The sequence below is a fragment of the Macroventuria anomochaeta genome (genome assembly GCF_010093625.1).
Source record: "Macroventuria anomochaeta strain CBS 525.71 unplaced genomic scaffold BU25scaffold_29, whole genome shotgun sequence".
Taxonomy (NCBI): domain Eukaryota; kingdom Fungi; phylum Ascomycota; class Dothideomycetes; order Pleosporales; family Didymellaceae; genus Macroventuria; species Macroventuria anomochaeta.
In genome coordinates, this window is record NW_022985390.1 from 173,726 (window position 1) to 195,163 (window position 21,438).

Sequence of the window (21,438 nt, forward strand, 5' to 3'; positions counted from 1 at the left end):
CAACGTGTGATCTCGAGATCTCGAATATTGCGTCATTTCATAACGTCGTCTACCGAGGCTCCAAGACTCCGGGGCATACGACTATATTAACAGAGCTCCTTCCTCAAGAAGTTTGAGCAATTGCACCCCTTACCAAGGCAAAACAACCAACAGCCGTCATGTCTCAGAAACTAGTTCCCTCCGACCCGTCCAAGGTCATGGTCATCCGCGAGGTTGTACCCAGGGTCATCACGACATTGTCCGTTCCCTTCTGGCGATTCGGCAGAATAAAGATCGGTGGACGCGGCACCATTGGTATGTGCTATCTATCCCATACGCATCGCATGGCTGACAGGCGTTCCAGTGCGTCTTCAATCCGGGTCCCTCGCCGTCTTCTCCCCCGTCGCCCTCACCGACGAAGTCAAAGCCAAAGTCGCCTCACTAGGAGAAGTCCGCTACATCTGCGCGCCCGACGCTGAGGTACGCTCTCCTACCAGACTCCCTCTCCCCCAACCTCACTAACATGCCATGCAGCACCACATCTTCCTCGGCCCCTGGCACTCCGCGTACCCGCAAGCGCAGATCATGGGCCCCGAGTCCCTTCCCGAACTGCGCGCCAAAGACAAATCGAAGGAAGACGTGCCCTTCACTCACTTGTTCCGCGCCGACAAGCGAACCGAGACAGTCTCTCCTGAATTCGACGCAGAATTCGACTGGGAATACGTGCACGCGCACGCCAACAAGGAAATCGTATTCCACCACCGCCCAACCCGCACCCTGATCGAAGCAGACTACATGTTCAACTCGCCACCGACAGAGCAATTCAGCAAGACCGGCGTGGATCCGAATTCTGGGATCCTCACCAAGATCTTCGCCAGCTTGACGAGCACACAAGGCAAAGCTACGGGCCAGCAGAGGATGATTTGGTGGGGCACAAGTGCGGCGGATAGGAAGAGCTTTGCAGCTTCGACTGCTCGTATCAATAAGTGGGACTTCGATAGGATTATCCCGTGTCATGGAGATGTGATTGAAACGGGTGGGAAGAGCGTGTTCCAGAAGGTACTGAAGTGGCACCTCGACCTAGCGAGGCAAGAGGGATTCAAGGACTCGTAAATATTGAGTCGCAAGCAGGTCCAGGACGTTGAGGTGTGGAGTGCGCATCGAAAAGAGTCGAACTGTGGCGTGGCGTTGCTGAGGGTGGTGTAAGTTGAAGTCGAGATACCTTTTCCTTTGGCTTGGTTGTATGTGCAGTAATTGAGACTATAATTGATGCATTTCTTACCCATATCGAAGTTGCCTCATCATCTCCTATCACAATATCTTCTGCCTCCTCACATACTTCTCATCGTACGCACCACACATCTTGCATCGCCTGCTCAGGCCTGCCTTCACAATTCCACATCCAACGCAGAGTACATCGACGATGAAATTCCTCCTGTCGTTTGTAGCCTCCCAAGCCTTCAGCCTATCCACAGCATCCTTCCTACTCTTCCACTTCCTCCAGTCCTCAAGGTCCCTCGGATCAGCCCAGTACCCCCTGCCCAGCTTCCGCATACTGGCCTGGTATTGTCCGTGCTTTCTCTGTTTCCACATAAAGTATGCCGCTGTAGACGCAGCACTCAACACGGTACAAGCAGGCGCACACGTTACCACGAAGAAGGCAAGGTGCTGCACGATCTCCGTCCTTCTCTCATCCTTCCAATTCTCCCAGTCAAGTCGGAAGAGCAGAATACTCGCGTGAAGTATAAGACCAGCGGGTGCTGCACATCCAGCAAAGAGGAGCGTGGCTACAATGCCCCTCCAGTGACGTGCAACTGGCCGGATTGGTGGTAAGTCCTTGAATGTCTGCCATAGATGCAGGTAGAAGATGCAGAGGAAGACCCAGTTCTCCCTGCATGTGTGACATAGTAGATGCCAGACAGATCGTGTAGCGCATAGGACCAGTGTCCAGAGATACGCGATAGCGAGGAAAGGTAGATTGGTTGCGGAGATAGTGAGCTGGAGATAGCGAGGCAGTTGGCTTGATGGTGGGTTGGCCATGATGTTTGATCCGCGCGGCGTCCGACGTTCTCCCCAAGCTTCAAGCAAAAAGTGAGGGAGGGCACCCAGGGAGACCGACGTAAATGTCGAGACTCGAGAACGCAAACGCCGGATTGTTGCAAGCGCCGTTTGCGCCTCGTTGGCGGTCGCCCTTCAACGCCAAATGACTGCCGTTCAGTATGTGACCCTGTACTCAGGCGGAACAAACTCCAAACCCAGACCTTCGAAAACCTTCTTTTCAGCATCTTCTGGCGTCCCGTCAACACCATTCTCACCCTCAAGCAATATCGCTTCGCCATTACTGCGACTGCGGATACCGCTGCTATCGAACTTCCAGCCCTTGACCGCCTTTGCGTACCGCCTGAGGTCTCGCTGGAACGTGGTGCCGCCGCTCCAGCCCATAACTGCGCAGCCCACGGTCCGCCATGGGGCGATGATTATGTCTACTCTGCGGTGTACGTTCGGGTTCTTGGCTTTCGGGTTGGCCTCCAGGTCCTGCTCGCGAGTTCGCCAGGCAGGGTTCTGCCATACTACGAGGGCTTTGTCGAGCGTGTCGAAGCCGACGCCGTGTCCTTTTGTAGAGCGGAAGGGAAGAGCGTGCTGGCCTCTGTGGGTGTTGGTCAGGCTCATTGTCAATGTGTGTGTGATCCATTCATCGGTTTCCAGAGACTCGACAATGTCTCTTACTAGGCCGGCCGTAGCCTCGAGGTCGGGGTGCGAGACGATCATGTCTACATCACCGGAAGCCTGTTTGCCGCGCCGATAACCACCAACAATAGTTACTGTGATGCGGTCGTCTCGTAGCTTGACCGCATGCTTGCGGACAACTTCCGCGATCTGCTCCACCTCAGCTCGAGGAATTGGATCCAAGAACTCATCATAGTACTTGACGCCAATCTGCTGTACACGATCCAGATCATTCCATCCGAATTCGATAATGTCATCCAGCTCGTTCCAGTTGTTATTGTAATAGAAATGGCGAGCAGTCTTCGCACCAACGCCCCAGATGTCGTAGAACGAGCGTAGGACTTTCATCGCTTCGTCGTTCTCGTAGTCTTCTACAGCTTGAATCTTGCCTGTATTTCTCCACTCCACGAACAAGACAACGGTCTTCTCATCACATCCTGGGAGTTGCGCGATTTCGCGAGGATGGATGAGTTTATATGGGTATGCTGCGATAGAGGCGATGATTGTCGAGTATGCACGGACACCAATCTCGTCATCGATGAGTGTTCTTGCCGTTCGTATCTTCTTCAGCTGGTCAAGAAGGTCGTCATTGGGGCCGTTCGCAGGTGTGAAGCGTTGGCATGCATATTTGACACCTTTCACGACCCATTCCGGTGGATGAGGTATGTCGCTATCCTCACCCTCGTACTCACTTGTGGTCTGTTGTAGCAAACGCGCAGTCGCTGAGGCGAATGTAGGTTTGTTTGGCTGCATAGTAGGCGCGTAACTTTTTCCCTCGAATCTGCGAGAGCCATGGCTGGGCCCGGATCGATGAGGTTGGTAGTGTGATTTTGGTGGGTTGGTAGCTACATCCGCCTTTGCTCTCTCCAACATATCGCCCTCATCTTGTGGACGAGTCGTCACAAGGGTTTGAGGTGCGGGAGCAGCTCTTGGCTTGTTCGAGGAAAGTGGTATCCTAGGTCTCTCATTTGCCGACTTGGGACGATCGCGCACTCGACCGGTGAACACGAGCTTGTCATTTAGGGGTAGTAGGTGACCAGCCTGTACACACTCTTCTAGCCAGTCTAATCGTATTACCCAAATAATGTCTTCGTCCGTAGGGTTCTCGAATAGAGACAAGACTTGTGCAGGTGTCGAGTCAAGTTCAGAGACGTCGAGCTGTCCAGCCGGCACCTCGCCTTCGAGTAAGGAATCATCAACAGCCTCATCCTTGGTAGCAGAGCCATCGTCATTCGCTCCGTCTAGCTTGATTGACCCTCCAGATACCCTTCGCCTTTTGCTCGCGTGACCCCCAGTCTTGACCGGACTAGCAGGCCGTTTTGGTGCGATTTTCTCTTCGACTGTCAGCTTCCGAGACCGAAGTTCAAACTCTGCCCTTCTCTTAGTTGCCACCTTTCCAATGAATATCTTGGCTCTTGAGACATCGGTTGTAAATGGCGCCTCTAACCGGTGTAGCGTCTCTTTCAGATGCCTCTCTTCATCGAGCTTCAGATGAGCCGATAATATGGCAATTGGTGGTATGCCGCTCAGATCGAGTCCAAGGTTCGAAATCGTAGACGTCGGCGAAAGGGGTCCAGCGTCCATTGTCTGAGCGTGTTCACTATCATTCATGGCTAGCAATGTTACCGTAGTGGTCCGATAAGACCAAGCAAGGGCGGTGTCAGGACGTGTCCAAAAATCGAGTCCTCAGCCTTCGAAGGTAACAATGTGACCGGTAAAGCATGGTTTGAATGCACCAAAATCAATGAAATGGTATGTACAGCAGAAATGACCAAAAGACGAAATCGAAGCTGAAGTGCAAATGCAACGGGATGACGACACAGGTTGGACCGCGTTTGCGAAGCGATTGAGCCAGGCCGTTCCTGGCTAGATCACTTTCGGTATTCTCAAGGAACCACCTTCCACTCCACTCAACCTGCACCCCACACCAAGCGAGGGATGACCTCAACACCTTTCTGCAGCTAGCGAGAATGTCCGCGATGTTGCCCACGCCGTTGCAGACAGCTGCCACCTTTCATAGATCGTGCTCGATTTCTGACGGCGGCTCGCTTCCTTCTCGAAGGATTCGTCATCAATCTGCGACATGTTTCATCTTAAACGGTTGGCCAACGCTTTTTTCCACACCTGTTCATGCTCCATCGGGAAGGACACAACCGGAACACGAGTACACACCACTGCGCATGAAGCCTCTCGTCCGTCACTTCACGATGTGTAACCTGGCAGCACACCACGAGCTTATCCGTAGTCTGACAGGGACGAAGTCTGGCCAGTGAATTCTCACGAGGTTGCAGCGCGCCCTTGCATGTCAACGTCTTTTGATCATCTCTTAATGCGTTTTGCGACGTGCTCTCACATGCCCTCGGCAAACAAGCATTCTACGCCAACCGTTGTTCAGGCGCAATATAAGGAATTCTGCACCTCTTCTACCATTCAGCCTAGCGAGCATTGCTCTTGCGCCCAAAGAGTCGGGCCAAGATGGCGCGAACGTGGGAAGATGTTTCCCCTTACAGCTGATCATTCCTGTTCTGATAGCCGGCCGTTGTTTCGGATTTATACAAGGGCGCGAGTCAGAAACAGATATATAGAAGGTGGGCGAACCATGATGCTGTCTCTTCAGGCGAATTGACTTCCGACCCCTCCTACCTGGACTGTAGTGATAATAACCCCGCGTCTGTTGACTGCGTGCCTTTCGTTCTTATTCTCTCTTTACCCTACTTCGCTTTTCTGGAATTAGCATTTACGCCTGCTACTCAATCGGATCGCCATATACATCAAACACTTGTTTCAACGTCCAAGAACATCTTATCACATCATCACAATGCGCTCCTTCATCTTGATGGCCGTCATGGCCCTGCTGGCTTTCGTCTCCGCCATGCCAATCACTCCTTCGGCTCCCCAACTTCAGAAGCGCGCTGAGCAGTTCCGACTTGAGGGTCTGCGTGAGGTATGTTCATGAACGCAAGATATGATGAGGTCACAGTCTAACAATCCCCAGTTCGACATCGCCGAGCGCCTCTCAGCACCAATCATCGACTCGGACGAAGTCGAACCCTTCATGACCCGCTTCCACTCCAGGCTCTCCGCCCTGCTTGAATCTCTGTCGAACGCGGACGAGGAAGAGATCGACGCTGAGGGCGATGTTGCACCTGGGTCGATGGAGGCTCCTCAGATGCTCCCCAAGGCTGCCGCACATGGATCAAGTTTCTACCAGTCACTATGCGCACTTTTCCACGGTGGCAAGGAGGACTACGGTTACGAGGGCAAGGAGCTGGAGCTGCGCAGGCCTGAGGGGATGAAGCACTGGGGTGAAGGTCGTTAAGATATCGTTGCCTTAGTATTTTTGGTTCATCGACGTATTCTCAGCTGATTCAAGATGCAATGCATAGCCCAAGGTGTCACTATGTCGTACTTTGTGGTACGAACAAGCACATACTATTATTGTTCTCTTTGCGTGAAGTCCATGGCGTACCTTTGGGGTTGTCGAACTGTCGTCCATACCTCTGACAATTTTCCGTGAAATGTGGTTCGCCCAACTCACAACGAATCATGGATCCAACACTGACCCAATGTACCACGGATTTAGGCGGCTTCCAGATGACCTCCGAAATCCTTTGAAATTTTCCAGTCCATCGACTATCATCCTCACCCCTGTCATGTTCTACACCAGATACGCGCTAAGTGGACTACGTCAACCAACCCTCGTACTGCCTGTCGTACAACGACCTACCACTAGTCACATCGACTCTTTCTAACACTATACACGACCATGCCTATCGAGGGTAGGCTACCTGTAGGCACTACCGCTGCGAAACCAGCAGACTTGGCTGTACAAGTAGCGACTACCAAAGCGGTCATCCTCTATTGTCAACCAGCAACGAATGCTATACCCCAACCCACAGTGGGGTGCTACCAGCCTGATATCGTGGATCGCGAACTATGGGAAACGCACAGAGAGCTGCAAGATCTGGCGCGAGCGATCGGAGGCTTGAGCATCAAGATAGATGACCTCCGCCGTGAGGTTGATGAGTTCAAGGAGGAGACGGAGCGACTGCTGAAGGACCGGGGACGAGATATAAAAGTAAATATTCTTGGCGTGTATGGGTGTCTGCATTTGTATTTGATGGTTCTCCTTGTGTTTTGGATTGGAGAGGGAAGGGTTGTCGGGTCAAGGTAGCGCTACCTTTGTTCGGAGCAGGAACGGGTGTTTGGATTTTCCCTTGATTTGGATCACGGTGAGAGTCGCGGCCATCAGATTGGTTGTCCAAAGGCCATCGGAAAGATATGTCTAGGTGTGGACAAAGAGACCTCCGATTCAAAACACGGCCATTCCCATGGGCATATCTGTAGGGCGCAGATTACAATGTAGATTATGCCTTTGACTAAAGTGCACATCTTCCAATTGTACCCCTATTCGCCGTGCTCTTGTGAATTATCAAGGACTGTTGTTGCTGGACTGCGCCAACAGGCAATCTCCTTGCATTGTTGGGCCTGTTGGGCCTGTTGGTTGCGCCTCAGGCGACCACAGGCAGAGTGATTCTTTGAGTCTAGACAATGGCCGGTGCTGTGGCTCGGTCACCGACCTTTGCTTCCGTCTGCTGTGACACGACGCTATCCTCCAAATCAACAGGCCAAAAATGTATCTTCCGAGCTGCGGCGCACGAAGTGGCTGAAAGGCTCATGCCCGAAGATAAGCTAGGCTCATTGTTGTCGGCGTCGTCACGAAGGATGTGTTTGTGCACCTGACAAGGAATGTACCTGATTTCACAAGGGAATCCTAGCTGTTCTGGGATTAGTATACAGGCGCCAATATTGAACATGCACAACGGAGGAAATCGATATCGAAATGACGAAGGAAGTGACTGAAGGAGATAAGCAAGCGACCGTTTGCAGAGACGTTTCAAGGCCCCGGCGTGATCAGTGGCACGGCATGCGCCATGGCACCATGAGCGGAACTTTTGAGGCAGTTCGATACACAGCTCGGCAGTGTGTCAAAGATGAAGCCGCGGGTCATTACGGCGCTTAACTTTTCCGTGCTACTATTCAATAGATAGCGGTACGGCTACGGGCGAGTCACGATAGTCGGTAAAAGGACAGAGTGAAACTAGCACCCCGCAAAAGGCTCTCTCCGATCTTGACGGCCGGTAAAGAGCGCTTTGGAGCATGCGTCGGCGCCTTTCGCGGGTGGGCGTAGCTGGATGGAGTGCAGCTGCAAGTTGCTGCAGCCGTATGCAGGCCAAGGCTGGCTACTGCGGCAGAGCGAGACCTGTGTGGAGGCGCTGGGAGGGCATCTCGACGCGGCATCGACACGCATCGAGAGATGAGGTGGGCGAAGTCAATACGCGATTCGTGGGGACCCGGACACCGACAGTTTCAATAGTCACCTTTTCCAGGCTGGCCTGCTGGACGGTTTCGCAAGGCAAGCTGGGAATGCGTTCAAGCAAGACGGTAGCGCAGCAGGCACGATGGGATCCTCGCTGTGATTGCAAGACGGGGAGAGTGGTGGCTGCCGTGTTCTCAAGCGTTAAGGTTAAGGCTGGTGAAAGGGCCTCAGTTGGCTGGGGCGCGGTGTGGGCCTGCGGTTAAAACAGTCCAACCCGGCTCCGATCAAGTCGAGGCCCTGTTTCCTGCCATCTGCTAGCATACATTTGAAACTCAAACCACCTCCTGGCGGGAGGGGACGACAGGAGATATATCCACTGCGGCGCCCTCCTGTCTCGTGTTGCCCGTTCACCGTCATCGCTGCGACACCATTCCTGGTCTTCTGGAGGCCCGCGCATTCTTACTGTCGTGTTGTAATCATTGGGATCGCCCCAAGTCGGTGGAGATATACGGACACGAATGCGGACAACACGCACGCGCGCCTCACGTTCCCCCCGTCGCAGCCGTCGTCGCCGTGCTACTGATAACAGCCGCACCATCCGGATTGCGCAAGTATACAAGCAATTGTGCGCCGTATCCCTAATTATCACCACCCACCACCATGAAGCGAAAGTTCTCTTTCAACTTGGCGCCCGTTGTAAGCACTTGATCGATGTCTACCACAATCTTGTACCTCTAATGCTAGCGCAGAAGATTCCCAGCAAAATGGACGCTGCCAAGGAGAAAACACCAGAGCCCACGCCCGCGCAATCACAGCCGCAGAGAGAGTCCCAGTCACACAGGAGACACCACTTGAAGGACGATTTTCCTCACCTCGCAGCCCACATTAGCCGTCAATCTCTCGATGCACAAACAGAGCGAGAGCTGCGTGTGGCATGTCGTCTCATCCTGCAAAACTTCAAGCCATCCGACCATGGCATGGAAGACACCGACCCTCGTCTGGACTTCGGTGCCATGAACAGGCGCAGAGGAGAGCAGCAGAACGCTGTCCTAGGTGCGAACGAGGTTAGGGTTAGGATGCCTACAGGAGCGCCGGTCGACCTGAAGACTGCCCTCGAAGCCAGGAGATTGAGAGCTGAGGCGGAGGTAAAGAAGAACCCGCAGAGCACGTTACCCGTCCGCACAAGGTCTGCTCGGCAACGGTTCGACGATGCGTTTGCCGATGAGAGAGGGCGGTCGGCGACCAAGAAGTACGTCACTGCTAAGCCTCCGTCTGCGGAAACAGTGCAGAGAGGTCGTTCCCAGCGCACCAGGACAGAATCTGGTGATGCTGATAGTCTGGCTACACCCATGACCGGCTCTACCACCGATGCCTACTTCAACCATGCATCGACTGCACCTTCGTCTGCGGCACTCACGTCAAGCGGGACATCTAACCGTCATTCTCGCCAACTCGAGCCAGCAGCGATCGCAGATGCTCAGGCCGCTGAGTGGATGCGCAAGGAGCTCGAGAAGAGGAGGCAACAGAACGACTCCCCTCAGCAACCTCCCCCCACCACCAACCGACCACCGAGCCGTGCTCGTAGTATCAAGGAGAACATCAAAGAGTACATCTTCCCAGGCAGCACATCCATATCTCGTGCTCCATCTCGAGCACTGAGTCGTACCCAGTCTAGGGAGTCTTTGGCTTTGTATGATGACGATGGCGAGCCGAGGCGAAATGGCTCTCAGCGTGGCTGGCGAAGCTGGGGCTCGGCACTGAGGGTCAACTCGAGAAGCAATAGTAGGCCAGGAACGAGGGGCCGCGACGCTGAAGCAGAGCAGCCTAAGAAGTCCGAAGTCAACCTCAACCGAGAGCTACCGCCCCTTCCCAGCCTCGACTCCTGGAAGGATGAAGTCAAGCCGCAACCGGAACTGTCGAGCTCACACATTGCCAGTGTCATGCGCGCGCACGACAAACAACAAGGTCCTTTCTCACCGACACGGAGCAACCACAGGAGAAGTGGCTCCGATACTCTAGCCGTGCAATACGCACAAGCCTACCCTCAGAGCCCATCGCACAGCCATCGATCACCTATGTACAACAAGCAAAAAGTCGATTCGAAGAAGAACTCGCCCCGACCGGACCAAGGCGAAATCTCGCAAGTAATGACTGGCTGGTCTTCAACCGGCAATCTCGCTCCCCGCAACGGCCACGTCCGCCACCAGAGCACCGACAACTCTTCCCCCGGAAAGATGAGTATGGATCAGAACAACTTCTCACGGAAGATCAGCATGGACACACCAGATCACCATGCATTTCCCAGCGCAGTCAAGTTGCAGAAGAATCAGCAGCAGAGCAGGCTGAAAAAGGTGTTCAGCGGGTGGATGCTCAAGAAAGAGAAGAAGGAGGATTGGATGCACAAGATCGAGAAAGAAGGTGTCAAGGAGGGAGTTCTTGTGCAGGAGGGCGGTGCTCATGTGCCTGTGGTGCGCTATTAGACCTTGTGCTTTCGTATTCTGGGGCTCGACGACCCAGGCATGGACCATTGCGTCGCGTGCGGCGCCCTCCCAGTACGTCTCATCGATTCGAGGGCGAGAGAGGGTATAGGGCATTGGGTATTTCTGGTTCCCGTATATCTTTTCGTTTGGTTTGGCATGGCGTTGGATACGCAGACACGGCCGGTCCTATTAGTTCGGCTTCCCCTCTTGCATACTCGCATTACACTCTTACTACTAGTCTTTTCACGAAGTAATGCGTAATGCGCTATGAGCTGTACATTACATGGTAGCAGGCAAATCTGGCATTTCCAAACATCTTCACAACATATTGTTTACTTTCCTCTGAATCATGAAGATGCGAATCCCGGCGTTTAAAGCAACAATGCATGTTTCAACTCTGTCCATCCTTGCTCTTAGCTGCCATGTTCTTGCACTATGTCATAAGAAACTTGAGTGCCACGGGCTGGTCCGTGATAACATGTAAGCTTCACTATGCACAAGCTTCGCATGGCCCAGCGATGCCCATCGCTGCCGTTGGGCCGTTGGACGTTTCAGGCTCATGCAGGGAAGAGACAAGGTTCTGGGTATCCACACTTAGGTGTTGAATCGATAGACTCGGCGGCTACAGCCCGGCTACAATTGCTGTTAACGGCCACATGTGGTGAGCGTTGTATGCGATGAAAAGGATTGACGTGTCGTGTATGCACGTACCCAGACGAACCGTTTGGTGATGTCGAGGATGTGGTGAAGGTGAATGCTCGTGACGGCAGTCTCGAGGCACCCATCTACTTGCACCTGCAGTGTTTCCTGAGAGTCTTGCCATGGCTACGTATGTATGCTTCAAAAAAATCCTCATTAATGCTTTTACTAACGTCCTGTCAGCTCAGTCTCTACGTTCACTTACTGTTTCTCGCCGTCACCTCGACGACCAGCACAATCATGGCTGCTACAAACGGCTGCGGTCGCTGACACCTGACTGCGACCTCACCCGCTGCCTTGAGGCGCCTTCTGGTCTGCCACCGCTCTTGCAACTACAGCGTACTTCTAGCTAACGCAGCGCAGCGCATCTCAAGCACCCAGACGTCGAACAACACGCTCGCTCACATTTCTAGTACCGTTACGACGCTCATTGCTATCGTCACTCATCTGGACATTGAACGACGCTATCAACAACGACCGCGATTGGAGTCAGCCTATCACGCAAGGCATGACTTACAATATCTATGAGTTCCCATCATCCGATCTGCCTTAATCCCTCGTCGAAGAGCTTTAGCGCCACTACAGTCCTTCGCCATGTGCAAGATCATGGAGTATTGGTTCTCCTGCCAGCATGGGTTTCAGTTGAGGATATCGCAGTGTGGAGGCACAAAGCACAGGAAGGTGCGAGGCGGGTTGACAGCTGCTTGCAAGTCTGAGTCGTACCTCAACATTGTTTTTTCTATCGACTGTGGACCTTGTCAGCACGAGACGTTCGAGAAGGGGTGGAATCGAAAGCTTGAGTGGGCAAAGACGTTCCGAGGTAAGCTGAGGGAGAAAGAAATGCCAGGTATGCAGGAAGTGGCTGCTCTGGTCGAACAGCTGGAAGATGACTTTAACACAGCATCGTGGAACACTCGAGCTGTCTTTCCACATTTTCATAAGGAACGCAGCGTACGTGCCAGCCTAGGGCACTTCAGAAAGGCACCATCGCCGCTCCGCCAAGAAGTGTTGCCTAGCGATATACGAGAACCTCCAGAGGTCATTGATCCCAATCATCCAGATCACGAGTACGATTGGGATTACATTGCCAGTACTGATCCACTTCACCCGGTAGATGTCAACTACACTCACCCGCTTGAAGAAGTCGATCCCTGCTGGATGCTGAACCACCTTTCGCCTGAAGAGTTCGAACAAGCTGGTGGGGAGGTCGGCTTTGATGCCAACGAGGTGGATACTATGTGGGCGGGCAGCCTGGAGGAATCTATTCTGACTTCGAAAACATGGAATAAGGATGCGGAGGACTGGAATTCGAAAACCATAAGTCTGAATCCAAAACACTACGATCCAGGACAAGATCTTGAAGTACAAACAGGATTTGCATCCCCAACTGCTCATACTGAGAGATCCACAAAGGAGAAGCAATTGTTGGAAGAGCGTATTGCGATGGTCATAGATGAGTTCTGGAGAGTTGTGAATAACGAAGACCCATGCAAACAGCGGCTGCAGTACGATCCACCGACTCTAAGCGACGACTTATTCAACGGCTTGAACGAACTTTACATCTCAGATCCATCGAGCGACTCAGACACCCCTCACACAGGCCTGCTTACACCGCCTCAAACGCCTCCACGCTTGATGACAGACGGATCTTACGACTCCCAAACTGCCGCAACTCCCACTTCATCTCGACCCAGACCCACAACCGCTTTCGCCATCTCCAATCTCAACACACGACAGCACTCACCGCTCAGTCCCCCGATCAATCTTCACGGTCCCCAGACACACCAGCGCCCAACTCAACACGTACTTTGTACGATAAGTGGCGTCGACACATCAGCAAAACCAGAGACACTGATAGAGTCAAGTTCAACAAGAATCTGCTCTTGCTCTCGAGATGCGAGATTGAGGATGTTGAAGGACTGAATGGGTGCTTTGTGCAGGATCCGCAGATACCACAAGATGTAGATGCGAAGAACGGGTAGTGGAGGTAGTGACTTGGGTACTGCTTGGTCCTTATATTGTATAAGGATATCCCAATCTTCACGCCTTTCGAGGTGGCTGCTTGAGGTGACTGAAGGTTGGAGGTCTTCAGACCACTCTGATCGCGCAAAACTATGACGATAAAATCCACGATTCTGACAAAGCTCTGGACGAGGTGGCCGAGGGCTGGAGGTCCTCAGAATACGTACTCTGACCATGCAGAAATGTGAAATAAATAATTACACCTTTGGGAAGCCTAGACTGAGTTGACGAAAGGCTGGAGGTCTTCAAATCACTCCAATTCGCTCGGATTGTGAGAACCAAATTAGGAATATCGTAAATCATTGTCGTGATACTCATTGTATTCTAATGCTATGCTAATGGTGACCATCATGCATGACCGGTCGTCGACCACACTGAGGAACTGACACTTGTGCTACCATCGCTGACCAGCGTCACCTCGGTATCCACGCTGTTGTCGGGAGCAATCGTGCCCTTAAGTAGGCACCCTACAGCTGAAGCGTTCGACGTTGACCGTTGCTCTCCGTCGTCGGATCCATTGAGATTCAAGCCACTAAACCGCTGCTTGATCGTCTTGGCTGCCTGTACCGGGGAGGCCTTCAGTTGGGTCTTCATGTGCGAAAGTCGAGATCGTGCGCGTTCCACCCATGCTGTCATCTTCCTTCTAATGCTCGGTTTTGCAATGCTTGGCGCAATGCTCGGGTCCATGCTGGGTGCGATGCTAGGAGCAACGCTTTGGTCTTGTTAGCCATCTTTTCAAAATCAAACGGTCGTGTGGTGGCACGAGGAGGGTGGAGTGCTTATGACCACCTTTCACCACCCGCTCTCATGCCACCGGCGCCACCGCCGATATCGAAAAAGTTGCCCTCAGGTGGTCCACCGTAGCCACTCATGATGTTGCCCATACGACTCTTGCCCTGGCTCTTGGCGTTCTCGACGATTTGACTCTTGCGGCCAAGTTCCTTGGCTGAGGATACGGAGTTGGTAATAGACGCTAGGAGGTTCACAAGCTGAACATCTGATGCTTCTTGCTGTGATTCGAGTGTGAACGCCTTAGAGTCTGGTGGAGCGAGGATATTGATGCGCGCAAGTGTGGCTGAGATGCTGCGGAGGATAGTATGGTCTAGTGGTAGCGGATGTTGGGCGTCTGGAGCCGCGCTCAGTGGGAGAGATGGATCTGAGAGGTACGATGGTGGTAGTGCGTCGAGGTAGGCGCGGAGAAGCGCGACACGACGACTGAGCATGCGGACAGCGTTCATCTTTGCGATCAGTGACGAGAGAACTGCAGAGTGTTAGTAGATGTTGCATCAGTCGTTCAGGCGCTGTTTGACGTACTCTCTTCGTCGTCTGCGTCCAGCACTGCTGCCTCGTCGATGGGCGCATCCTTCTCGCTGTCCTTCTCCTTTTGTTTTCCCTTGCCCTTCTTGCCTGCGCTCTCGTTGGTCTTCGAAGTCTCCGCTGTAGGAGCAGATGCCTCTACAGAACCCTCCACAGCGGTGGCGTTGCCTCCTCCGCGAGCAACGAAGTCCACGCTGATCATCTCAGCCTCGCCAGTCTCTACCGAGTACACCAGCTCCCTGAACTTGATAGCCTTTGCCTGGGCTGCGCCATCGATGTCCATCGCCTTGTCATTGGGGTCGTTGGGTGCATTCTCAGAAAGTGACTCGTAAAGAGTGAGTGGCAGCTTGCCGGCGGCTGTGGCTTCTGTGTAGGCGCTCTCTGGATGAAACAGCAAGAGAATAGGCGACTCGTTGTATAACTCTGTTATGCGCGAGTGGATCGGGAGAATGTGGGGACCTGGTCCAGAAGCTGGGCCAAGCGTGAACCAGCCGACAAGGTCTAGTTGAGGCTGTTTGTGTACTTCTTTGACTGAGATGAGTGTCAGTATAGTCTCATACCGGCGTTTTGTCTGAACATGTCAACTTACAGTCTTCCAACCGCTTGCTAAACCAACCGTCATCGAGCGTTACCTCTCCATTAGCACTTGAGTTTAGCTTTGCTTGGAAAGCTACCTCCATTGTGACTTCTTGACCATTTTGGGCGCCGAGGATGGCTCCAACCACTGGTCCTGGCTGTTGTCGTAATGTGTGTCGTGAGATACAGTCTGTTATTGTGAGAAGTACGAGTGGATGTAATTGAACGATGGGACTTGTGTCTGATGCACGTGAAGTCGAGAGTAGGGGGTTTTCTGTGTTATCCGCCATGTTTCCGGTCGTGGTAGTTGAATGATGAGTGGTGGTTTGGGCGGTGAGTACCGTAGGAGAGCGATTGTTTGGAAGCTGTGGTTGCGGTGGTGGACGGCGTTAGAGGCAACCGCGGGGAGCTTGCCTGGAGCTGTAGCTCCGACTCGCCGACAGAGGCCCTTGCCCCACCCAGTGTTAGCGTCCACGTGATCATGCGTGAAAGGAGCTGACGACGTTCTCGCTCGACACGTCCTTCATCATCATCATCAATAGGTGCTGATCCACCATGCTCGTAGTCGCAAACGTTCTGAAGAAATATAGAAGAACAACTGCTACTACACCGTTCAAAGACTTCGTCAATCTCGGTTTTTCACACCTTCTGGTGCATTACTGCTGTTCTATGTACGCATGCAAACGAATGGTATCTCAATGCTCCTGAACCCAATTCCACCGAAACGCCGGACCCAAGCAATCGATTGGAGTAAACTGTTGATAAACAGAGAAGCGAATTATGCCTCAACAAGGACCTTCAGTACAAGGTTCCCATCTTTATCGGTCGTCTTTCCAGCAAGATCGAAGGCTTCCTTTACCGCAGCTAGGCCTTTGAAGCGGTGGGTGATCATGTTGTCAAGGCTCGGTAAAACACCTGAGGAGATGATCTTGATTCCAGTCGCGTATGTGTTCGCATACCGGAAAATGCCAATGATATCGACTTCTTTCAGGTGAGATGCAGACATTGGGAGAGTCTGGACAGGAGTGCCCATTCCAACCATGATGAGCTTGCCACCAGGTCTTGTTGCCTTATCTTGTGTTAGATGCTGACCAACAGAAGGCAGGGGAAGAACTTACAAAGAGTCCAGCTTGCATGCAAATTTCTTTTCCAGTACAATCGAATGTTACGTCCGCACCTTCAAAGTCGACGTCGTCTAGCGAAGCAACTTGCATGACATCTTCGGCGAGCACCTTTGCGGGGTCAAACTGACCCGAAGGTTCACCCGCGTTCTTGCGCGATGGAACGACAAAGCCTTTGTGCGCGAAGCCGTTTGACAGCGCGTACTCAATCCGACCATGGTCGACATCGACGATTACAACAGTCGTTGCGCCAGACATCTTTGCCATGGCAGCGGTGAGCAACCCTACGGTGCCCGCACCGAAAACGATGGCCGTATCACCCTGCTCGAGAGCAGCTCGTCGTGTCGCATGGATAGCCACAGACAATGGCTCGAGCAGTGCAGCTGATTCGAGAGACACATGTGAAGGAAGTCTGAATAAGGTTGTCAGCTGAGGCTGTGCGTAGCCGTGCGGGTATGCAAGACATACTTGTGGCACCACTTCGCTGGGTGGTTTATGCGTTCCTGGAGCGTACCTTGGAAGTGAGGCACGGACTTAGCACTGCTTCTGAAGCGCATCGACGGACACAGATTGTATCGCCCTCTCTGGCATGACCGGCAGTTGTCGCAGGGCACACCGACTTCCAAGGCTACTCGCTCGCCAACTGAGAAGCCCTGCACACCTGGCCCAACAGAGACTACGACACCAGCCGATTCATGACCCAGGCTTAACGGTTGGACCGCCTGCAGGTCACCGTTGCGGAACTTGTTGTAGTACGAAACATCGCTACCACACAAGCCAGTTGCTTTGATGGCAATCTGGAGCTCACCAGAGCTGGGGTCTGGAAGTGATCGAGTTTCCTATTCGTTCAATTAGCGTTCTGCCTCAGATTCCAATGCAAAACCCCCACGAACAATGGGCAGCGTGGGATGCGCAACGGAACGGCACGCTTACCAGCCTTAGATCCCGTGGTCCATGCAGGACACTTGCCACTACATTCGAGGACTTTGAATAGTGTCTCGTTGGGATTGGGTAGATGTCTGCCAATGCTGATGGTGCCATTACGGGAAAAGTGGGAATGTAAGTCAGTGAGTAGTGTTGAAGGCGATAGCTATAGAGCACTACCCCACGGGAGAGCGTGGAGGCTGATATACTCGACGGGAGAATTTATACTAATGGTTTTCAGGACCAATCTCTCATTCAGCTATGTTCAACAGCTAGTGCATTGGCGAGATAGGAGCCATCGAAAGAGCAAAGATCCCAAGCATTCACGTCATTTGCCGGACCGATCAACCTGGCTCAATGCACATGCATAATGATGCGCACGGCGACTACCTGCTATGGCGACGTCGAGACGCTCTTCTCTATCTTGTATACGCGGTGTATGTACATGGAGCTAGATCGCCATATTGACGAACCGGAAGCCTATGCGATATATCCGCAGCAGACTGTCATTGGCTGGACACATCTTGACTCGTGTTCTACCGGACTAGCAGCGTTGATGCTCCGGAGCTTGCAAAACGGCCACGCCTTATATCACTTAGTGGTCATAGAATGATGTCTGAAGTGGAAGTGATTCGAGAAAGGCCTTCTATCAGCGGCCGCATTAACGCTGTGGAACGACGATAAGGCAGACTCATCCTGTGGGCTCTGCGTCAAACTTGTTCTGCAGAAGACTGGCAGTCATCTTCAAGTGGACCCACACTGTTCCTGGGCACAGATGCAAGAGCAATGGCCTGCTATGCATTTCAGCGCCTCAAAAGTAGCACGTCTTCTCTCGCCATCGCCTCAACTGCCATGACCGATAGGCAAATCTTGCGCCATTCCATCCGCAATATTCGTCAGGAACCCAACGACTTGTTACAACTGATGAGATTTCCAAGGTTCTAATTGGGAAGCTAAAGACCGATATTGCCTGTATAACAGCTCCACTGCTCAAGGAATACACACCTGACACTCGGTCGTGCCAGGATTCCCGGCAGAGCACGTTTATACCCGTAGTACGTACCTAAGCGGATCCTTCCGGCAGTACTAGGCTGGTACCTTTCGTCCAATCTCGATTGAAGGTTGTGCACGCATCACAGCATTGCAGCCGAATATCAGCCAATTGTCGGTATGTTCACGATTCGTACCGGACTCCCGGGACCATCATCTACAGCACATGCTTATCAGCTTTCCAAAGTATGACACAACAGTACCTGCAAATGCAGCTGCTACTGGGTGATTCCGTTACAAGAGCGAAGCGACTCATGATTAACATGTGCCGGCTGCAAGATAATCGCACTGAAATATGATGCATTGCAACGTGATCGAATGCATTGTCACCGCCAATCGACGAGCACACAACCTTTTGTCGTGTCAGAACATGGCAATGATGCAGATTAGATGGTCAAAAGGCTTCATCTGAATCATGCTGTGTTACCTTACAGTCGAGCATATCTCAGGTGTGTATTCTACCCGAGCCGCATCTATGATTGGGTTTTGTCAATCTGACACATTCATCAGTCATGCAAATGTAAGAGCGGCACGGCAAAAGCAATAAAGTGAGGCCCAGCCGACGAGGTGCATGATGCACGGCAGAACACAGTTGCGCTTCCGAGAACGGGGTACCGTTTGGTTCGACTGGAACCAGGGTCCACAGCAACACCACCTTTACTTCAACGTCACCAGCTGCATCGAATGAATATTCGTTGCGCCGACACTCGCGTACGAGAAATCATCAGATAATTGCCAACATTTATGTGAGCGATAAGGCACGACCAGCGTTCTCACGCATCCACCATGCAGCATCACAATCGCTAGGTACCTCTACGATCAGCGTTACGAGTTGACCACCGTGTTGGGGACCAATTTCATGACAGACTCGGCAAGTGAACAGACTAATGCACGATTTACTCAGAGAAGTAAGCGACAAGATGTTTCTCCAGGGGCTGTTCGCGAAAATACGGTGCCCCTCAGGTACGAACACCAGCAAAGTTGCACGCTTCAAATGCCGACCTGAATCTCCGGTCATCGTTCATTCACCATTTACGTTGCAGCGGCGAACGAAACTCTCTCTCCCAGCTCATATCGCGCCAGCACAGCAGAGCTCGCGACCATGCCCCTGCGATACGGAGGCGGTCTGTGGAATACAAGGTACCCCATCCTAGTACTCCTTCCGTACTGGATCGAGCATCGGAGAGCTACTTCCGCCTCCATCCACAACAAACCTATCGATTCCACCAATGCGCCAAATAGATCTCCCTTCAGCCGTCAGCGAGCCACACGATGTAGTACGTACATGTCACTGGTTATAACTTCTTCCGAGGCAGCGGTACAGCCATGCTTCGAGGGACCTGCATCCGGCGTATCCTAAGCCCTGTCACGACGATAGAGGAGCGATAGGTGCCCTTACTCACCACAAATGTATGCAGCAGTCTTAGGTGTACCAACGCCCGGATATGCAAGATGCAGCCTGCACAGACGATGCCCGCAGCTCTCCCTAGCATCAAGGATCACTGACAACCACAATACAGACGCCTAGCACCATCTTTTCAAGAGAAACTAGCAAGTAGGCACACCCTCAATGGAGATCCAAATCTGATTTCGCTAATCTTGACCGCTCACGGGAATTCTCGCCATCGTTATCTACCCAGACGGTCCAACCATCGCTCACAACACGACGCCACTATCACCCCGCAGCCTTCCAAGCTCTCACAACGCGCTCTTCGCCTTAACCAATCCCTCCTTCTCCAGCCATTGGCGGATCAAAGTATTCACATCGTCCGGCTTCTGCGTCAACGCCCAGTGTGTAGCCGCGACCTCTCCGCGGGTCAACTTAGGAATCAGCGCATCCATGCTCTTTGACATCTCAGGCTTGAGTACTGAGTCGTATGTTGCTTGGATGAAGAGGACTGGTTGCTGGATTGTCTTTTTGTCGAGAAGGGCTTGGTCTTCTTCCCAGTTTGTGCGGCGCTGGCGGTACCAGTTCACTGCTTTGTTAGTTCGTCTGTGGTGTGGTGAGTTAGGTGGGTGAGGCTTACGAGTAGGGTGGATGCCGTGTCGTGAGTACTGTTTGACGTAGTACTCAAGCACCTGGATTATCGTCAGCACAACACCCACGTTTCGTAGCGCACTGCGTAGGTACAGGGCTACTCTTAGACTTGGAGCTTGCAGCTTTCACGTGTTCGCATCGCTCGGTGTTGAATTCTTACTCACCTCACCATTCAAAATTCTACTCTCCACAACCTTAGGTAAGTTCTCAGCGATGATGCCCTTCTCAGGATCAAACACCAACTCCTTGTTCGGTCCTTTAGCACCATAGACCCCCTTCAAGAACTGCCGGATACTTCTCTCATCATTGACACTCTTCTCCACCTCGCCTGACGCGAGGTGTAGCTGGTAGGCGAATTGTGGCAAGGGGCCTTTGACCAGCTGTTCGGTGGAGAGGTATTCCTTGTGCGGCGCGGTGTAGGGCGCTGTTGGGTGGTTAGTGAGTAGGGAGGATGGGGTGAACAGGATGGGAGAGGAGGGGGGACGTACTGCACACAGAGAAGACGTGAGAGACTAGCTGCGGATACCATTGCGCTGCGCGCCAGACTACAAAACCGCCCCTTCACATAGTCAGCCTCTCTCTCACTCTCTCTCTCTCACACACACACACACAACATGCTAGAACTCACCAATCATGTCCACCCAAAATGATCCTCGGCGCACCGACTTCTTTCGCTAGTGCAGCGATGTCATCAGATGCTCGCTTCAACCCGTACAGACTAACGGGGTTTGGTGGGACTCTGGGTGCATCCTGAGGTCTTCGGTGATTGTTTCGGGGTAGAAGGGAGAGGGGGATGGGGGCTTACTGTTCCTCCATATCCCATCATATCGGGCGCTACGACTCTGAAGCCTAGGTTTACGAGGAGAGGGATCTGGTAGCGCCAGCCTAGTGATAGATCGGGCCAGCCGTGGATCTGGAAGACCATGTCAGCTTCCGTTCCCTCGAATGATCAAAACTTTGCATCTCTATGCTCGCTTCACAGCATTGGTCTCGAGCATCAGGAATGGTGTAAAGGAAGTTGTGGAGCATGGTGGTGTTGGCGTACCAGAAACACGGTATTCGTCCACTTTCCCGAGTTCGGTACGGCGTATAAGTAATGGTATGTGTATCCGTTCAACACGGCGGTTTTGTGTTGAATGCGCTCATCGCCGGTAGGGCGGATGGGTTGGACGGACATTGCGTCTG

At 52.7% G+C, this 21,438-nt stretch overlaps 9 protein-coding genes across 9 annotated transcripts; 4 read left to right on the top strand and 5 right to left on the bottom strand.

Moving 5' to 3' along the window:
- Window positions 1–26: 26 nt before the first annotated feature.
- BU25DRAFT_132798 (uncharacterized protein) lies at window positions 27–1,191 on the top strand. Its single transcript, XM_033700524.1, has 3 exons — window positions 27–294; window positions 344–459; window positions 514–1,191. Exons 1-3 carry the CDS (start codon window positions 159–161, stop codon window positions 1,090–1,092), a joined length of 831 nt encoding a protein of 276 aa, XP_033558909.1. The 5' UTR covers window positions 27–158; the 3' UTR covers window positions 1,093–1,191.
- On the bottom strand, window positions 1,192–2,106 carry BU25DRAFT_132789 (uncharacterized protein). The gene has a single exon (XM_033700523.1). It carries the CDS (start codon window positions 2,017–2,019, stop codon window positions 1,291–1,293), a length of 729 nt encoding a protein of 242 aa, XP_033558910.1. The 5' UTR covers window positions 2,020–2,106; the 3' UTR covers window positions 1,192–1,290.
- Window positions 2,107–4,663, bottom strand: BU25DRAFT_132810 (Nucleotidyltransferase). The gene has a single exon (XM_033700525.1). It carries the CDS (start codon window positions 4,315–4,317, stop codon window positions 2,194–2,196), a length of 2,124 nt encoding a protein of 707 aa, XP_033558911.1. The 5' UTR covers window positions 4,318–4,663; the 3' UTR covers window positions 2,107–2,193.
- An 861-nt stretch (window positions 4,664–5,524) lies between these two features.
- On the top strand, window positions 5,525–6,025 carry BU25DRAFT_347389 (uncharacterized protein; the record flags this gene model as incomplete). The annotated part of the gene is made up of 2 exons (XM_033703149.1): window positions 5,525–5,650; window positions 5,702–6,025. 2 exons carry the CDS (start codon window positions 5,525–5,527, stop codon window positions 6,023–6,025), a joined length of 450 nt encoding a protein of 149 aa, XP_033558912.1.
- A 2,036-nt stretch (window positions 6,026–8,061) lies between these two features.
- On the top strand, window positions 8,062–10,887 carry BU25DRAFT_441797 (uncharacterized protein). The gene is made up of 2 exons (XM_033709252.1): window positions 8,062–8,724; window positions 8,776–10,887. Exons 1-2 carry the CDS (start codon window positions 8,545–8,547, stop codon window positions 10,504–10,506), a joined length of 1,911 nt encoding a protein of 636 aa, XP_033558913.1. The 5' UTR covers window positions 8,062–8,544; the 3' UTR covers window positions 10,507–10,887.
- Window positions 10,888–11,799: 912 nt separating this feature from the next.
- BU25DRAFT_347286 (uncharacterized protein) lies at window positions 11,800–13,187 on the top strand (the record flags this gene model as incomplete). Its single annotated transcript, XM_033703144.1, has 2 exons — window positions 11,800–12,432; window positions 12,957–13,187. 2 exons carry the CDS (start codon window positions 11,800–11,802, stop codon window positions 13,185–13,187), a joined length of 864 nt encoding a protein of 287 aa, XP_033558914.1.
- A 349-nt stretch (window positions 13,188–13,536) lies between these two features.
- Window positions 13,537–15,500, bottom strand: BU25DRAFT_398387 (uncharacterized protein). The gene is made up of 3 exons (XM_033704905.1): window positions 15,134–15,500; window positions 14,542–15,075; window positions 13,537–14,488 (listed from the first exon to the last, which is right to left on the bottom strand). Exons 1-3 carry the CDS (start codon window positions 15,408–15,410, stop codon window positions 14,007–14,009), a joined length of 1,293 nt encoding a protein of 430 aa, XP_033558915.1. The 5' UTR covers window positions 15,411–15,500; the 3' UTR covers window positions 13,537–14,006.
- A 169-nt stretch (window positions 15,501–15,669) lies between these two features.
- Window positions 15,670–17,326, bottom strand: BU25DRAFT_441799 (GroES-like protein). Its single transcript, XM_033709253.1, has 4 exons — window positions 17,175–17,326; window positions 16,710–17,080; window positions 16,239–16,653; window positions 15,670–16,189 (listed from the first exon to the last, which is right to left on the bottom strand). The coding sequence occupies exons 1-4, from the start codon at window positions 17,280–17,282 to the stop codon at window positions 15,899–15,901; spliced, it is 1,185 nt and encodes a 394-aa protein (XP_033558916.1). The 5' UTR covers window positions 17,283–17,326; the 3' UTR covers window positions 15,670–15,898.
- Window positions 17,327–19,913: 2,587 nt separating this feature from the next.
- On the bottom strand, window positions 19,914–21,430 carry BU25DRAFT_433320 (alpha/beta-hydrolase; the record flags this gene model as incomplete). Its single annotated transcript, XM_033708771.1, has 7 exons — window positions 19,914–20,191; window positions 20,243–20,294; window positions 20,418–20,677; window positions 20,742–20,812; window positions 20,882–21,003; window positions 21,059–21,166; window positions 21,299–21,430. The coding sequence occupies 7 exons, from the start codon at window positions 21,428–21,430 to the stop codon at window positions 19,914–19,916; spliced, it is 1,023 nt and encodes a 340-aa protein (XP_033558917.1).
- Window positions 21,431–21,438: the final 8 nt, after the last annotated feature.

Coding starts and splice junctions, on each gene's coding strand:
- BU25DRAFT_132798 (XM_033700524.1), top strand. CDS start 159: ATGTCTCAGAAACTAGTTCCCTCCGACCCGTCCAAGGTCATGGTCATC. Junction 295..343: donor CGGTGGACGCGGCACCATTG/GTATGTGCTATC, acceptor CAGGCGTTCCAG/TGCGTCTTCAATCCGGGTCC. Junction 460..513: donor TCTGCGCGCCCGACGCTGAG/GTACGCTCTCCT, acceptor CATGCCATGCAG/CACCACATCTTCCTCGGCCC.
- BU25DRAFT_132789 (XM_033700523.1), bottom strand. CDS start 2,019: ATGGCCAACCCACCATCAAGCCAACTGCCTCGCTATCTCCAGCTCACT.
- BU25DRAFT_132810 (XM_033700525.1), bottom strand. CDS start 4,317: ATGAATGATAGTGAACACGCTCAGACAATGGACGCTGGACCCCTTTCG.
- BU25DRAFT_441797 (XM_033709252.1), top strand. CDS start 8,545: ATGCGGACAACACGCACGCGCGCCTCACGTTCCCCCCGTCGCAGCCGT. Junction 8,725..8,775: donor TTCAACTTGGCGCCCGTTGT/AAGCACTTGATC, acceptor ATGCTAGCGCAG/AAGATTCCCAGCAAAATGGA.
- BU25DRAFT_398387 (XM_033704905.1), bottom strand. CDS start 15,410: ATGGCGGATAACACAGAAAACCCCCTACTCTCGACTTCACGTGCATCA. Junction 15,076..15,133: donor TAGCAAGCGGTTGGAAGACT/GTAAGTTGACAT, acceptor CACTCATCTCAG/TCAAAGAAGTACACAAACAG. Junction 14,489..14,541: donor GGACGCAGACGACGAAGAGA/GTACGTCAAACA, acceptor AACACTCTGCAG/TTCTCTCGTCACTGATCGCA.
- BU25DRAFT_441799 (XM_033709253.1), bottom strand. CDS start 17,282: ATGGCACCATCAGCATTGGCAGACATCTACCCAATCCCAACGAGACAC. Junction 17,081..17,174: donor GACCACGGGATCTAAGGCTG/GTAAGCGTGCCG, acceptor TTGAACGAATAG/GAAACTCGATCACTTCCAGA. Junction 16,190..16,238: donor GCATGCAAGCTGGACTCTTT/GTAAGTTCTTCC, acceptor ACACAAGATAAG/GCAACAAGACCTGGTGGCAA.